Source organism: Dermacentor andersoni, chromosome 1, assembly GCF_023375885.2.
Source record: "Dermacentor andersoni chromosome 1, qqDerAnde1_hic_scaffold, whole genome shotgun sequence".
In the NCBI taxonomy this organism is placed as follows: Eukaryota; Metazoa; Arthropoda; class Arachnida; order Ixodida; family Ixodidae; genus Dermacentor; species Dermacentor andersoni.
The window spans coordinates 240215826-240233271 of record NC_092814.1 but is presented as its reverse complement, the minus strand read 5'-3'; the positions used below and the strand labels follow the sequence as shown (position 1 = coordinate 240233271).

At 46.4% G+C, this 17446-nt stretch overlaps 1 protein-coding gene across 2 annotated transcripts in view; it reads left to right on the top strand.

Annotated features, from left to right (window-relative positions):
* Positions 1–11587, top strand: part of TM9SF3 (transmembrane 9 superfamily protein member 3) — a 121650-nt gene extending 110063 nt beyond the window's left edge. For both annotated transcript variants that reach the window (XM_055063544.2, XM_050196183.3), the window contains exons 13-14: positions 1024–1100; positions 10291–11587. In XM_055063544.2, coding sequence (XP_054919519.1) covers positions 1024–1100; positions 10291–10358 — 145 coding nt within the window. In that variant the 3' untranslated portion in view covers positions 10359–11587. The remainder of the gene's footprint in view (positions 1–1023; positions 1101–10290) is intronic.
* Positions 11588–17446: the final 5859 nt, after the last annotated feature.

Here is a 17446-nt window from a genome sequence, read left to right as displayed (position 1 = left end):
TTATTTTGTGATGTCGCGTCCATATGGTTGCTCCACACTGCGACAGTGTGATAGGGTCTGCCTGTCGCTGGAATATCGCGAGCATGTAGTTGATACCTTAACCCTTCTATCTTTCAATAGATGAAGTGCCAATAGTGGCGGCACACAGGAAGGAATACAGACAGGACAAGCTCATGATCATGGTGTAGCACCATGATCATGTGTTGATCATAGTGCTAGTTGGTGCATGCAGAAAGCTATGCACCAACTAGCCCCACAACGTGTTTTACTGCAATAACTCTTCTAAATCTATGCAACAAAAAGTGAGATTAATTTTTCTTATAATTTTGCAACAATAACTTTTGTTAATAACTTTAGTTAGACGTTATAAGAGTTATTGAAAATTAAGCTACTAGAGCAATGGGATTTAGTACAGAACTGTATCATTGCCATAAACAATGTATCCGACTTTATTTGAAATCGAACCAATTTGTCAAAAGTTGGCCATCTTAGGCCATCTCTGTAAAATTTAATTTAGTTGACACAATTTCTATATTCACATGTCCTCACTCGGGCTTATTGGTCCCGACAGACTCAACTTGTGTATGCAGGGTCAGGTTCACTCGTAATCGTGTGTACTCAGCTTTTCATGTAGTTGTGTGGGCTCAAAAACAATTATACTCGCACTTGATTAAGACTTTGCTCGTTCATACGCATACAAGCTCCCTGAATGAGTCAGCCTATGACTAATGGTGGCATGCTGTAGTTTTGGTACAGCATTTCCAATCTTTTCCACTAAGTGGGATCTACTCTGAATGCAAGGATGAAAGGGAGCGAAGTTTTTTGGAATGTACTAATACCCAAGCACACTACCAGTGTTGAAATGATGGCATTCCTCTACATAGCTTGTGTGTCTGCGCTTTGTAATAGAAAAATAGTATGACAGAGCATGGGACATGACTTTCTTTGATATTTGGAGTGGAAGTGTGAATGTGTTTGGTAATTGTGCACAGTTACATTGCCTTCTTTTTTTCTCTCCTTCAGGATGTATGGCTTGTTTCAGACTGTATTTTATTTTGGTTACATGGCTCTGTTCAGCTTTGCCCTTGGAGTGTTGTGTGGTGAGTGCTGTTCCTTGTTGTAAGCTGTTTGGCTTGATTTTTACCTATAAAGTTTACTGGAAAAAACGTCAAAAAGACTTGTATTTAGACTAGAAGTGTGCAAATACTCAAATATCATTGAATTAATTCAAATAGTGAACATTAGAATAATTGGATTCGCTAATTGAATATCTACTATTTAAATTTTCAAATATTCAATACATTCAGTGTAAAGACCCACAAAGTGCCACGTGTCACATGCACCGCAGAGCCCCTTGTGCTCGATGCCACCCAAGCAAGTGTTTAACTTTGTTTTCGGCACAATATGAGTGCCAAGTGCGCCGCAGACAGGCCACCCTGGAATTTGTCACTGCAAGCGCTCTCCAACGTCGGCGCGATGTGGGAATCGCACACACAACACCCGAACACCACAATTTGTAGAATTAGGCTGTGTCGGCCTGGGCTGCCTCTGTCGGTACAAGATTCATCCGGGTCGACAGGACCAGTCCAAATGATAGTGTGATGCGGACAGAAGAAATGGCAACAAAAGCAGTGCATATTTCATAAAGTGCGAGAGCATGAGAGAAGATTGAGCTATTTAGCCACCGCTAGGCATGCAGATCATGTTGGATATGTCAAACTTCAGGCTGCTTAAATAGCTGTCAATCTAACCTGCACGCATGGTCTCGGGACTGATCACTACATTTTAAATTTTGTGAAAAATTTTATATTTTGTTTTAATATTCAATTTTGTTTTCTTGATTCAATTTGTCATTTGATTTGAAATCTGCTATTCGATATTTGTGTACCCCTAATGTAGACATGTCAAGTGATCTAGCATTTCATTGCTGCTTCATCAGTGTGCAAGAAAGGCAAATGCCCTGTGTGGCCATAAAGGGGCCGTGTGGTATCTGGACATTTGTGGGAACATCATAGTATGTGATGAAGGCTTAAGCAAGTGTTTGAATGCTGCGGTGCACGGGTTAGAATAGGGGCAACATGCAGTGTTGCCTTATACACTGTCATCCACAAAAGTTAATGCAACATGGTAGTGATAATGATGGATACAGCACAAAAAACAGACTAAGATCAGATATCGCATACTTGCGGGTTATGCTTGTAGTGAACGCCATCTGCGTGCCGCTACAATTGGCATGCGTTTGTATGACTAGTTCGTAGTGCCACTCTATGGCACCATGTTATGCACATGACAGGCTAGTCTGTTGGCGCACTGCCCCCCTCCCCTTTCCCATTGAAAAGTTAATCTTTGTAACTCATCGCTCACGCTCTCTTTGCTCTTTGCCCATGCTAGCAACCAACAGTGCTGACCCAACATGAGCACGCACAGCGACGCACTTGCCATGTCTGCAGTTGAATTGAACCTGTCCCCTTTTTGGTCCACAGACCCTGAGCTCTGGTTCATTCAAGTCGAGGCACAATTAGCTGCCCGGCACATCGCAGCCGACCTCACGTGCTACCACCACATCGTGAGCAGCTTGCCGCCAGCGAGGTCCGCGATTTGCTTCTCGCCCCACCTGTGGAGAATGCCTACTAAATTTTGAAGGAGACACTCATTCAACGCCTCGCACCATCCAAACTCAAATGCTTGCAGCAACTCTTGAACAACATGGACCTTGGCGACCGCACACCATTTCAACTACTGTGCCGCATGCAGCGACTTGTGGGAAGTGTTACAGGTCTCTACAGCATGCTGCTGCGCAATATATTTCTTCAGCGTCTCCCCAACAACGTCTGGGTGGCACTTGCTACGGTGGCTGAAAAGAATATCATCAGCGATGGTGGCCATTGCCACCATTGGTGACACCATCATGGCAATGGCAACCAAATCCGTCTCTGTCGCAAACATGCAAGTGAAGAGTGATTCTGCCTCCTCTCCCAGCAAATTCCTGGAGCTTCATGGAGAGATTGTGTGCCCCACTGACACAGTGGCAGCTTTGCAGGCAAGCATCTCGCACCCGTTAAAGAAGCGCACTGCACTGACACAGCAGCCGGGACGCGTTGGTGCTGGTCCCATACGAAACACAGCAACGCTATGTGCAAATGCGTTGTGCACTGTGACTATCCAGGAAACGTTAGAGGCCAGCATTGAGGGCGGCCATTGCTGCAATATTGACGGAAAGTCGCACCTCAGTGTTCATCACTGAACGTGGTTATGGTGTTCGTTTTCTTCTGGTCACAGGCGCAGGTGAGCATTATTCCTACATCTCTATCTGACCGTGAGGGCCCAAGCTCATCTCTGTTGCAGGCAGTGAACGAACATAACGATTGCCACTTAGGGTCATTGCTCGCTGTGTCTCAACCTGGACCCAAAGAGAACATTTCGTTGGATTTTTATACTTTCCGATGTCAAATTTGCAATCCTTGGGGCCAATTTCCTCCATCATTTTGGTCATTTTGGTAGACATGCACAACCAACGGCTATATGATCCTGTGTCGCAAGCATCAGTTCAAAGCAAACCCTCAAGACACCCTCCATTAAGCCCTACCTTGGTCAGACCAACTGGAACATCATGCTTTGTGGCTATACTGAACAAGTTTCCAGAACTTATGCGCGAAGCAGAGGGAGACGCTGTGGCTGAGCATAACATGCTCCATCATATAACTACAACTGGTCCTCCCGTCCCTGCCAGACCGCGTTGTATGTCCCCTGAGAAGCTCTGTTTGGCTTGCCAAACGTTCGATCACATGCTCGAGCTTGGTATCATCTGGCTGTCGCCAAGCCCTTGGGTGTCTCCACTTCACATGGTACCAAAACTGGCAGATGAATGGTAACCATGTGGAGACTACCGGGCACTCACTCAAGCAGCTGTACTGGACCGCTACCCTGTGCCACATTCATGATCTTGCAACGAACTTGCACGGTGCTACAATTTTTGCTAAGGTGTACCTCGTGAAGGCATACCACCAGATACCAGTGGCACCAGAGGACGTCCCAAAGACCACAATAGCAACACCTTTCGACCTATGTGAATTTCTTCGAATGCCATTCGTACTTTGCAACTCTGGACAGACCTTTCAGCAGTTTATGGGCAGTGTCTTGCGCAGCCTATATTTTTGCCATGTTCACCTGGATGATCTTATCGTTAGCGCCACTCCATCTGAACACAAGAAACACCTGCAAACCGTTGATTTCAACATCTCTCTCTGCACATGGCATCGTAGTCGATGCAGCAACATGCCAGCTTGGGGTGCCCTAGCTGACCTTCCTGGGCCATAGTATACAAAGTGCTGGAATTTTCCCCGACCCAGTAAAGGTCAAAGCTGTCCGAGAATTCCTGAAACCTATCACTAAGCGGCAGTTCTGTGAGTTCCTTGGACTGGTGAACTTCTATCGCCATTTTGTACCTCAGTGCGCAGCTGTCTTGCACCCTCTACGCAAACTACTAGCAACTGCGGAGAGCACAGCTGGGACACTCGCCTAGACTGATGAAGCCTGCAACGCTTTCCATCAAGTCAAGGAGGCTTTGGCAAATGCTGCTTTGCTCGTGTATCCGCAGCCAGGCATACCGCAGTACATCATGGTCGATGCCTCAAACACTGCCCTCGGCACAGTGCTGCAGCAGCTGAGCAATGGAGTCTGGCGCCAACATCTTTCCCCTCAAGAAAGCTGACCGCTTCAGAAGAGTACTACAGCACTTTCGGCCGATAGCTGCTTGCCATCTATGCCGCCATCTGGAATTTTCGTCTTTATCTGAAAGGCATGTGTTTCTTTGTGTTTACAGACCACCAACTTCTCACGTATGCCCTGTGTCATGTATGCCCTGCACGCGTGAGCCGAGTCAACAATGTGGTCACAGGCGTCCTGTCACGCAGTCCTGTAAACACCCTTATCCTTTCTGAGGGAACTGATTTGACTCAGCTGGTGGCAGCTCAGCAAGCAGATCAAGAACCGAGTCAGTTGCTGACAACAGTAACCACGCTGAAGTTGCAATGGCTACCTGTGCCCGGCTGAAAAGACAAGAGTCTGCTGCGACGTATCAACGAATAACCCTTGTCCTTTCGTTCCTTCTGGCCTTCGTCGTACTTCGTGTCACTTCACAAGCTGGCACATCCATGTGTTCGGGCCACACAAAAGCTAGTGACAGCAAGATACATCTGGCCAGGTATATATCGAGACGTCTGGCAGTGGACAAAAGAGCGCATCGCCTGCAATCGCTCAAAGGTAGAGCGCCACACCGTGATGCCATTGGCGGGGTTCCCAGTACCAGATGCGCGATTTGAGCATGTGCACTTGGACATTGTCGGACTGTTACCACTTTGTAATGGTCATTCGCTACCACTTTGTAATAGTCAGTTGTAGTTATACAATGTAGTGGTCAGTTGTTGTACTTATCCACATATTATTTATGGACAGATTTACATGCTGTGTTGAAGCTGTGTCTATCACAGACATCACCGCTGACACAATCGCCTGTGCTTTTCTGTACCACTGGGTGGCTCGCTTTGGCGCGCCGTCTGCAATTACAACTGACTGCGGCAGGCAGTTTGAACCTGCTCTTTTCACTAGCATAACATGGCTGATCAGCACCTCTTGCACCAGAACTACTGCCTACCATCCTCAGAGCAGCAGCATGGTGGAACGTTTCCACTGCCAATTGAAAGCTGCTCTCATGGCAATGGAAGGGCACAGTTGAACAAAAGCAGTACTGCGCTTCCTTCTTGGTATCCGCACAAATCTGAAAGTAGACATTGGCTGCTGCACTACCGAGCTGGTGTATGGAACAACACTGCTATTGCCTGGTAAATTTTTCACACGCTATGGAGATGAAAAACCTGTTGCTACTGGCAGCTATGCCAGCTGGTTGCTGAATATCATGGGCAAGCTTCGTGCCACACCACCTTGTCAGTCGGCAATGCGACCCATCTATATGCCCCCCGAACTGTGATTGTGCTCCCATGTGTTTGTACGGCATGATGCAGTGCTGCGACCTCTCCAACCACTTTATGACGGGCTGTTCAAAGTGATCCATCACACAAACAAGCAATTTACCATGCACATTCGTGGTTGACACGAGGTGGTCTCTACTGACTGGGTGAAACCAGCCCACGTGGAGAACTCAGACCAGGCATGTCGCGTGGCTCTGGCGTCTGTCATGAGATCAACGAACGAAGCAACTGCAACTTCCTTCCTAACAACAATGCTGCAAATACACAGTGGGAGGTGAAATACTGTGCCTATTGGACTGGCCTTGCAACATTCACTGCTACAACTGTCACGTGTCCGTGTGGCTGGTTCATAGCGCCACTCTGGGGCATCATGTTTTACTGACCCCCCCTCTCCCAGTAAAAAGTTAGTCTGTTTGGAACTCATCAGTCGCCAACATGCTCTTTATTCACCCTTGCGTTTGTCACACAGTGCTCATCATCATGACTATGTGCCAACTCGCCCAACTTTCCATCTCTGTTCAGAATATGGGAGCCATGTGAAAAAATAAAAAATCATTCACAGGTTACAAGGGCAGTGCAGTCTTCACTTGAGAGTTGTACATACACTTTAGACTACATGCCCAAGGTGCAGGGTTTTTCTTGTTGCACCATCTATTGTAAAGAGCCACTTGTACCATTATCACATTGAGGCACTTGGTCTTACTTCATGAATACCCATGTTTTAATGAGTGTTTGGCCAAAACAGGCCACGAGTTCATGTTTGTCAAAAGTAGTGCCATATGCCATAGTCATGTCATACAAGAAAACTCTTTGGGAAGTCCCACGTAGTTGCTTTTTGTACACTTTAAAACTCCCTTACTGAAATTGTTGCACATTTGGTTTGAGTTGGTTGGTTCGAGCTCTATACAGTCGACTCCCGTTAATTAAGGGGGGGCACGGGTTTAAAAACCGAAAATCTAAAAAAAAAAATATTTTTGGGAACTACTTGTTTCCGCATCTGTAATGCATAATCTACATCCTATCAAAGCGATTTGCCCGAAAACGCACCCTAAGTGTCCGGGGAAAAAAAATATTTTGTCAGCGCGGACGGTGAGAAACAACTGCAAATCTGCGCACAAACACCGGAGTTCACGGAGCTATTTCTCGTCTTTCCCACCGCTGAGCGCCGCCATCTCGATATCGTTCGAAAGCTCGAAGTTCCGCCTTTCAGTTCCCTGCATCCACCCCGACGATGACCGCATAGAAAAAGCGCAAACGTAAAAGAGCTTGTCTGCTAGGCCTGGCAGTGAGTCGCTTCGAAAACCGCAGATATGCCGTTTCTTTGTTTATCGTATTACGAACGTAAGCGGCAAATCGACCTTCTGAAAAAAAAAAAAAAAAAAGTTTGAAACCGAACACGCGTCCATGAAAAGTGAAGCGCGAGCCGTCTCTACTTCCTACGGCAAGAAAGGGGAGCGGTTATCCCAAGGCTCAGACGAGCTGACAAGATCGTGCCTGAGATAAGTCACTGCGTCGCGCAATCTCGTACCGCAGCAGCGAAGCTAATCGTTTCCCTCTGTCCCCGCGTGTAGGTTTACTTTGTAGACCACAGACGATGTGCCGATGCCTATTCCCGTGCCTATCGCGCGTACGCGCGCGGGTTCGTGTTGGTGCATTCCAGATTCTGTTATGAGCCTATACATGCGCCTAATGTCTACTACAGTGGAATAATTTTGCGCTTTTAATTATATTGTAATTATTATTTCCCGGTTTTGAAGCTTCAAATTTATATTTTACCAGTTTTACTTTTTTTTTTCTCAAGTATAGCGTTTTTAAGGGGGGACGCGGCCCTTGAAAACCGAAAAATCGCGAGAAAGCCGATTTTTGAAAAACCTTATTTTTGGGTTGTATGTCTCATAAACTACCTGTTCTGTAATTATCAGCACCTAATTCAACCGTAAAGTACCAAAAAAACGCTACTTTCGAGGCCACCGCGGCCCACAAAACACGCGCAAATGCCGAAATGAAGTCAAACTTCGCGCGCGCGCCATTCCCAGCCCATGCGGCCTGCCCGCGCCATATTGGTGTCGTTTTGACCGTGAATTCTTTGTCTCTATTTTGCCGCCTTGCAAAATGGCATCGTCGGCGCGGTTGAGGCGCTATTGGAGTTTTCCCGCGATGTGATGCGGAGCGCTGATTGGCCGGAGCAGCGCGTTCAAATCCCGCGGGCGAAAGCGCGCCCGCCATTGGCTGCTGCGCGGGCGGCGGCGGCTGCTCAAATCCCGCGGGCTAAAGCGCGCCTGCCATTGGCTGCTGCGCGGGCGGCGGCGGCTGCTCCCTTTGATGGCGCGCCCGCCGCGCTCGCGTCGTTGTTGCCCCTTGCTCCGTCCGCCTCAACATGACCTTGCGAGTGCTCATCGCCTTGCGCTATCTTTTAGATTATTTGCTCAGCTTCTTTTTTTTTCGCTAGTTCTTCGCTGCACGCGATGCCGGCAAAGCCCAAGACAGTGCAGATGTTCAGTGCGCGGGAGCGCGATATACGCCTTGTACGAGCATCGTACTTCCGACCTTCCGTAGCGAGTGCCGACTGCGTAGACGCTTTTCAGCGGCGGAACTGTGCTTTCGGCTGTCGCCAGTCGAAAATCCGACACACTGATGTGCCTGGAGCCGAAAGATCGAGCTAATTAGAAGCTCCGCAGGAGCTTTCTAATAAAAAAACACGTGTTCAACTTTAAGGCCTGTTTTCTCGGAATGGATTTTTTCGCTAGTAGTGGTGCTGGGGAAGGCGATATCTCAAGAACCGCTCTTCAAATTTGTATGCCGTTTTTTTTATTCTGTTCCTGAATGACTTTGCCAGGGGGTAACAGGCTTCTTTTTTTGAAAGCTGGTGCAGTTAATTTATAATAAGCAATTATTTTTTGATGAATGTGGTCATTACTGGCTACATCAAATTCAAAGTTGTCTTAAAATTTTTTGGAGGGGAAATTAAAGAAAAGGGCTCTTTAGCCCCCTGGGATATCTATCAAGGGATCATCACAGTGAATTTCGGCTTCCTACGATGTGCTGGCATTTCTCCAGGCTCTTCCTCAGGTATATACATGAATCACCTAGTTAGACCTCAATAACTCTGGAACTAATAAACCTATCTTCATGAAACTTTGCAGTTCTTCATAGTTCGGTGGTGTGAACGTACCCTGAAAGTTTCATCTGGATATCTTAAAAAATAAAAAAGTTCGGTCTCAAGGGTAGCCTCCCCCCTTAAGGTCTGAAATTTTGGGATCAACACTGTGTTCCTTCTACTCATTCAATGCTCTTCATTCCTTTTTTCCCTGAATGCAGGCGATTCTGAGAGTGCACAAAAACTGTGACATGGTGTCTTAGGACACTTAAATATTTTGAAATGCTGTAGAAATCACCAACAATGATTCAAATTCTTAAAGCTGCAACTTTAGAATTTCGCAACTTTGGCTAAAGTACAGATACAAACATCCAAACGACAACTTGCAGTATTTGAACATCCAGGAACATACATGCTTCATTTTAGCTATGTTTTTGCAGTACATTTTTTTGCAGATCACATCCCGAGTTTTTAACAAAAGAAGAATTGTAACTACTTTTTGTTATTGACCTCAGAAAAAATCTAATTGCATATTTATAAGCAGCCCACAAGATTGGATGCGTCCTGAAAGTTTCATGCATCTAGAGCAAGTATAAAATATGGTTGTTCTGGATGCCATGTCCCCTCATATGTTGCTTGTTTCAACGCACTGGAAAGTCCCAGTTAAGGGCTATGGAAGGAAAACTCATCTAGTTTGAATACGAAAATATCTTGCTTCATTTAATCAGACTCCTGACAACGCCCCCTCATGCGTGCAATGAGGACTAAAAGCTTGAAAAGACAGATTTAGCAGGCATCGCTACTAGTCACCTAGGCAATAAGTGACAGCAGTAACCTGTCCTGCAGTGACGATGACGACTTGCACTGTGGCCTGGGCGGTGTCTCTTTTGGCGATTTCATCAGCACCGACAATAGTGTTGAGACCTGGAAGCCACTGACTGACTGACGATGACACGCATAGTTATTGTAATACTACATTGAAGTACTGTAGTCGGTCTATGACGACATACTACTTCAAGCAATAGAAAAGATTTGAATCCATTTATTTTGCTGCTGCTTGCTAATGCAAACAAAACTTTTCCCACAAGGGTCATATTAATGGGAGTCAACTGCATATAGTGAATATTTTAGAGTAAGTTGCAAGCAATAAAAATTTAGCTAAGCAATAGCTGTGGCTGACTGTGTATTTGGTTTATTTTCTTGCAGGCACCTTTGGCTTCATTGGGACTAATGCATTTGTGCGAAAGATCTATTCAACAGTCAAGATTGACTGAGGAGAGGACCTGACCTTGGTTTTTCTTTTTCTAGTTCAGAGACTGGTGCCTGAAAGTGTGTGCATGTGTGTCTGTGTAAACTTTCATCACTCTCTGTCAGAAGGAGTATCACTCTTTTCTTTTTTTTTTTAATGGAATGACTTTCTGTTACCACACTTGCTTTCATTTTCTTTGTGCAAAGGCTCAGCTTTAAATAGTGTGGGAAATAAACCAGAACTAGAATTTTGCTTAGAACAGGATTTTTTATGTAAAGAATGTTGACCACTTGATCATGAATGGCGTGAAAAATGGTCTCCTCTCCTGCTGTTGCTTTAGGAAGTGCCAATAATTTGACACTGATAATCAACATGTATTTATATGCACAATTTGTTTTGGCTTATTTGTCAGCGCAGTCATTTGTTTGCTCTGGGGTATTGTCATTTGTGTGTCAGAAAGAGGCTGTTGTGTAATGACTTCCAAGATGCCTGGGGTGTGCGTTTGACTTATTCTGGGACTTGTGATTTTGATTTTCTCCTGCGTGAGGGTTTTGTTAAAAGAAGTACCTCACAGGGTGGTTCCTTGTACATATGTATGTATTGGGGTTTGCTTGCATCATATTGATGGGGGCACTGAAGATGGACAAGCAAGCATGTTGCTTCTCAAGTACTGCACAAGTTCTCGGTGTGTTTGTTTCTTTGTGCCCTGGTGCCCCCCCCCCCCTTTTCTTTTACATAGTCTCCTGTACATATTGTAGCCATCAGCCTGAACGATAAACAAGATGTGTGTGAGATGTTAGTTGTCCTAGCACAAATTAAACCAGCTGCTCGAGATGCTTTGCACTTGATCAGAAGCCAGTCACTGTGGTGGTCATGTCACCAGCAATCTTAATTTGCATTGTGAGAATGTGTGACTTTTTAAAGTCAAGAAATTTTAGGTTTTCTAGTGTGTCAAGAAATCTTTTCCAGCTGAATTTTTTTATGGTGTCAAGTGAAAAACTATAGATTTTTGCATTGTGGCATTGTAGTTAATGTCACCATATGCTACAAGTTCTTTGGTCTGCAATGAAATTGCAAGCTCTTGAACAGCCAGATCTTACTGTGTATACAGATATTTGTTTATAGCCCAAAATATAAAGGTTCAGATTCATGGAGGGTTGCCATTTTCCTTCCCTTGTGAATTACAAGCAGATCTTGCAAAATTCAGCTGGATCATTTGCCCTTTGAATAAATTATAAATATTCTTTACTGCAACTGCTGTCTCTCAAGTAATTCTAAAAGGTGTGAAGATTTCATGCCAGAAAGAGAAAAGAATGACGTCAAATGCACATTCTTTACAGGTCCTTGAACTCGTGTGATACACAAACTTCAAAATGTCATTTTCAAGGCCTTGAAGGTTCTGTAATTTTGACTGTTCTGTGAAAACAAATTTCTTTTTCGATGGTGGTGATGGGTAAAATGCACAGACTGATTTAGCTTGTTGGAGGTCTGTTGACATGGTGGTGTTAGGTGGATGTCGTAGCTGCACACATGCACTACGGCTAGTGTTGTCTAAGAATTTAAGCAACAAGCTCATTGTCGGTCTTTTCACCATAGTGTCCAGAGGTGCACCAGCTCAAACAACCTGACGGCAGCAACTGTGTCACTTCAAGGCATTGAACAACATCATTTTATCAGTGATTAATGCACCACATTTCTTGTATTGCAACATGCTTGTGGGGAAAAATGCTGCCTACTGCTACTAGTGTACAAACTGATCAAGTGTGCAGTGGAAGCAATGGCAGTTGGCTGAAGACAAGAGTGGTCAGAGGCATAGAGTTCATTTTCCTGGCACAGGCAAGGGCCCGGTAAGCAGCAAAGTAGCTGTGCATCGGGAAACGGAATATGGTCCCGAGAATGTGTTGCCCGCCCCACATGTGTGGTGACCACCCTGCTGTCTGACCACTCTGCTGTCATGTGCTGGGTGGCCAGAATGGGCCCACCCCCCACACGACAGTAATGGAAAATAAACATGAAAACAAATAATATAAAAAAACCTCTACGGATTATACACAATCCATCGGCTGGTCCTGCAGACTACTGCAATAGATAATCCACATCCAATGCCAACACAAGACACCACTTACACTTTACGCCGTTACAGACTAATATTATTTACCCCTTCCTTACAATTGCCAATCACTAGGTGCAAGAAGAGACCACACCTCTATTGACATGGTCGCACGCCGGGAAAATGAGGCCTTCAGGATTAACAATGCGTGCTTACACAAGATCAGATCACGTGTACGCGCTCAGATCACGTGTACGCTTGCGGACGCGCGCCCACGCACGCGCAGACGGTGCGGCACGGCTCGTAGTGTCGAAACGCGGAGCGATCTCGGGTGAACAGCTCCTCCGTTATCACGCGCTTGGGCCAGGGGGGTGAATCTCCGCATGGCTGCCATTGGCTGTTTTCGAGCAGACGCTCTTTCGACGCTAGCGCCAAGGTCCCCTTCAGTTACGGCCCTAACCAATGGGCGATGCAGAAGGAAAATGGCGGCGCACACGAATGTTTACGTTGTCATGGCAACAGGAATAGCAGCCTCGCGGCGCCTCCTCTTTCAAACGTTTTTCTTTTTGTTTTTATTATACCGACCCGCTCCGCCCACTTTTGCCCTTTCCGCCATGCCGCGCGCGCCGCTTACTTTTTCTTTTTTTTTTCTATTTTACCTGTATGCGGCGCGTTTTTTTTTTTTTGATTTTTTTTATCGCGCGCGTGGTGCGCCGTGGGCTATGCGTTGGCACGCACGCAGTCTTGCCCATACTTAAATACTTACCAGCATGTGCCGGGACATAAAAAAATTCCACTTCCAACACAACAGATGTTTAGTCTCGCTTTATTGACTTCGTTTCCGAAAACAGAGTTTTCTTGTAACGTGGTGTGATACACGCTCAAAAATGAGCAAAAGTGAAAGGTGCATGACATATACAAGAGTACTAAACACAAAAGTTCACAGACGGTGAAATAAAAGCGCTAGAAAACACGAAGGCCGTTTCATGTACACACATAAAAAAAAAATATAACGCCCTCAAGACTGAAATGTAGACGAGCTTCTGATATATGCACTAAGATATTGCACAAAATTGAACGACATGTATGACGTAGTCATGGCAACTATAAAAAGGGAAAACTCACTGGTAATGGCAAAAACAATGACACGCAAAATACCTAAAAAATATAATAAAATGCTGACATTGTTTGATTGAGAGCCATACCCCCCCCCCCCCCCCCAAAAAAAAAAAAAAAAAGAGCTTACTTATAAATCTGCACGAAAGTATATGACATGCGTGACATGTTCATTACTGCTGAACAAATTGAAAAAGACATGGCAGAACAAAAATAACATTGCACTAAAAACTGAAATACACATTATCACGTTATTTTGCACTTGGCCGCAACTTGAGTAACGGTGGCAAGGGGAACAGAAGGTAGTCGGCTTTTGCAGCAGCACATAGAAAACATTCGCAGAAAGGCCTATTCCTCAATCAAAGACCAGGTAAAATAAGCCAACAACACGACTTTTCTTTTGACCCGAATGCAATGCTTAGCAATAGAATTACGTCACTTAAGGCACTAAGTCGTACCTACTGGGCACTCCTTTGTATAATAAACACGAACTGCAAAAATCTGCATGTACGACACTTGCAATGCTCATGCTTCCCAGAAAAAAAAAAAGCGTATCATGCCTACACATGAAGGGAGAATGTAGGCCACATTATTCGTTACGTGCAGCAAATTTTTTTTTTTTTTTTTTTTGTAGGTTGTGTGTTTTGAAAATATTTACGGAAAGCCGTTTTTTCCCCTATATTTGTGCGTCATACGCCTGAGACGTAGTTGGTTTTCCAGGTCCCATGGGTGAATAAAGCAAAACACATTGTTTATATTTGCTTGAATTAGGAAGTATGTTATCGGTTATCTATGTCTTCGAGCTCGCTCAGGTTTCCATTGTCATATGCCGTCAGTGACTGTTCAACTGAGAGCGGGGGCGTTCTCTTTGATACCGGCCTTCATCTGTGCATGTTAGGCCGTTCTCTTTTGCGTGGGCTGCTCGCGTGTGGGCTGCTCGTAGAGATACTCCGGAAGATACGGCAGAAGATTGGGGGTACCGCATCAAACCGAAGCGCCGGCTTTCCACGCTGTGTAGATACTTCCTGACCTTCAATGATATGCAAATAATGCCTCAGTATGTACTTTGCATCAAAGTGCAGCTCACAAATGGAGTCGGTGGCTTCTAAAGGGCCGATTGGTGCGGTGAAGATTGAGCTCCCACACCTGGCGCCTTTCTTCATCTTTCGGGGGAAGACGTGGTTCAAGTCGTCTCCGTGGAAAGTTGCTTTGTCTGGTGGAAACGGTGCCGATTCATAAAAAATAAGTGATGTTATCGCCTATCGGAAGTCCCAAGGATCACCTGGATTACAATTTTATGAGTGTAAGTGGACTTTTGGATGTTTTACGGCCACTTTTATGTCGACAGCGTCTCCCACCTAGCTAAGGGTAACGCTAGCGTTGAACAAACGCGGCGGCTCGGCGGCAGCCGAAGCCCCCGGCACCCGCTTCGGAACCCCGCTGTGGAGGCACGAGGACCATGGAGGTGACCGTAGAGGGTACAGAAATTACCCCCGAAGAATTGAGAACGGCGGATTGGATCACGAAAGTGGTAAAACATGTCAAGGAGCTGCAGGACCTTGCAAGAGGCAAACGGCGAGAAAGCCAAAACAAATGCGAGCGGACGGAACGCGGAACAGCGTTCGGGGAAGGCAAGAAGGCTGCAGCGGCGAACGCCGCGTATAAGAAGCTGGGGCAGAAGATCTCGGAGCGTTCAATTGCGTCGCACCTCCCGCGATTACCGGCGAACGACTACAACATCATCCTTCGGCCGAAGAACGGGCTGGCGCTCGCAAAAGTTCCGGCTACCAGGCTGAGTGCGGCGGTGCGCATGGCAGCGCAAATTCCGTGGGTTAAGGGGCAAGAAAAGGACGTGCTTATTGTTAACTACAAGCAAGGCACCCTGATTTTCAGCACCCCAGACATGGACACTGTCTGGAAGGTGACCAAGATTAAGTCTATCAAGATCGAAGACGAGGACTACGAAGTCACGGCGTACCTTGCGCCGCACGAAGACAACGGGCGGGGTATGGTGCACGGCATCGACCCGAGATTGACAATAGAGGAACTGACAGAGGCCTTCGGTAACCCGAGGAACCCAGCGATACTTGGCCTTAGGAAGATGGGCAACTCCAGGTCGGCAATCGTCACCTTCAAGAACGAGACAGTGCCGAGGTGGATGTACTGTTATGGCGTGCCTCTGAACTGTGTGCTCTACAAGAAACGCTACGAGGTGTGCTACCAATGTGGTGAGCTAGGACACAGATCGGACGTATGTGTCAGCGAACAAGTTCAATGTCGGGGATGCGGAAAGACGTCTCCACCTGAGGATCACGCATGTGAGCCCAAGTGTAAGTTGTGCGGCAAAGGTCATTTGACGGCGGACCGGAAATGCAAGGAAGCTTTCAGGACCCCTTATACGATAAAGAAGAGGCAATGGGAGGCCAAGCTGCGCTTGGAGGAGGAAGAGCGGAAGGCGAAGGAGGCCGAAGTAGGAAGGAGCAGATGGGAAAAGAATCAAGGCAGATCAAGGAGTCCGTCAAGACAGCGGAGCATGTCGAGAGGGAGGTCGGATTCCTTTCCGCGACTGCCGCAACGGCAGGAAGGGAAGAAGCAACAGAAGGCCGGGCCCGGGAATGCGGGGACCTCCGGCAGCGCTGTCGTCAACAATCCAGCGAGATCCACGTCTCCGAACAGAAAGGTGGGTTGGGCAGGCAGGGCCTCCCAGGATAAACGCGACGAGGAAATGTTTCAGGTTAAGGAAGAGAATCGCATGCTTAAAGAACAGCTAGCCGCGATGAATAGGCAAATTGAGGAGCTTAAAATAGCCCTTATACAGCACATGTTAACCAACCGCAAGTGTCGCAAGAGCCAAATATAGAAGGATCAGAGGAGCAGATAGCGTCTCCTCCCCCTGCTAAAAAGTGGGCGAAGGAAATGGAGAAGCCCATGATAGATAAGGACATAGAGACAGTGATAGACATTAAAATAGCGAAACTGGAGGAAAATTTGAGACCAAATCTGGTCAGGACGATGAATGGCGCAAGGCCTTCGAGGAACGCATGTTGGGGATGTTCCAAAATCTGACACAGCAGTTGCATCAGCGAGATAACAATTTCACAGAGCGACTGCATCAGAGGGATAATAAACTCACTGAAGAACTTGAGGCAGAATTTGCGAAGAGGGACCGGGCACATGAACAGCTCACCCAGCAAGTATTAGGAAATCAGATTAATCAGCTAGTTGGCAGTCGTGGCTCACAGATCCAGTAAAAACACCGTTTGGCTATGGAACTGTAGAGGTTTCACGCGCAAGCGTGCGGTCCTACAGGAATTCCTGAGGAACGGGGATCGACCGTAGCTAATAGCACTACAGGAATGCGGCAGAAAGGCAAAATTGTCGAGGTACAAATCCTATGTAGGCGAAGGCGAAAGCACGCAGGTGGCCACCCTTATCAGGCGAAACGTCACAGTGGTGCAGCATGACACCGGGAGTGCACAAATAAACCACGTCCTCGTAGAACTGATACCGCGAAGAAAGAGAGACGGTAGCTTGTTTGTATTAAATGTCTACAGCTCTCCCATACAAAGAAAATGCGACTTCGGGGATCTCTTCGCGACGACGCGACGTAAAATGAAGAACAACCCGCTGTTGATCGTGGGGGACTTTAACGCTCACCGCACGGCATGGGGATATAAGCAGACTTCGATCAAAGGTAGGAAATTGTGAGACGACATACAAACTCATAATCTGGATTTAATAAACGACCTGATGCAGCCTACGAGGTAGGGAAATAGTGTCGCGTGTGATACGACACCCGACCTCACCTTGACGGGGAGCGGCACTAAAGCCACGTGGTGCAATACAAACGAAGACTTAGGCAGCGATGACAAAATCATAGAAGTGGTGATAGAAGGAGGCCCGACAACCTCCCGGAAAAGTAGGGTAGAGGCTGTAAATTGGGACTT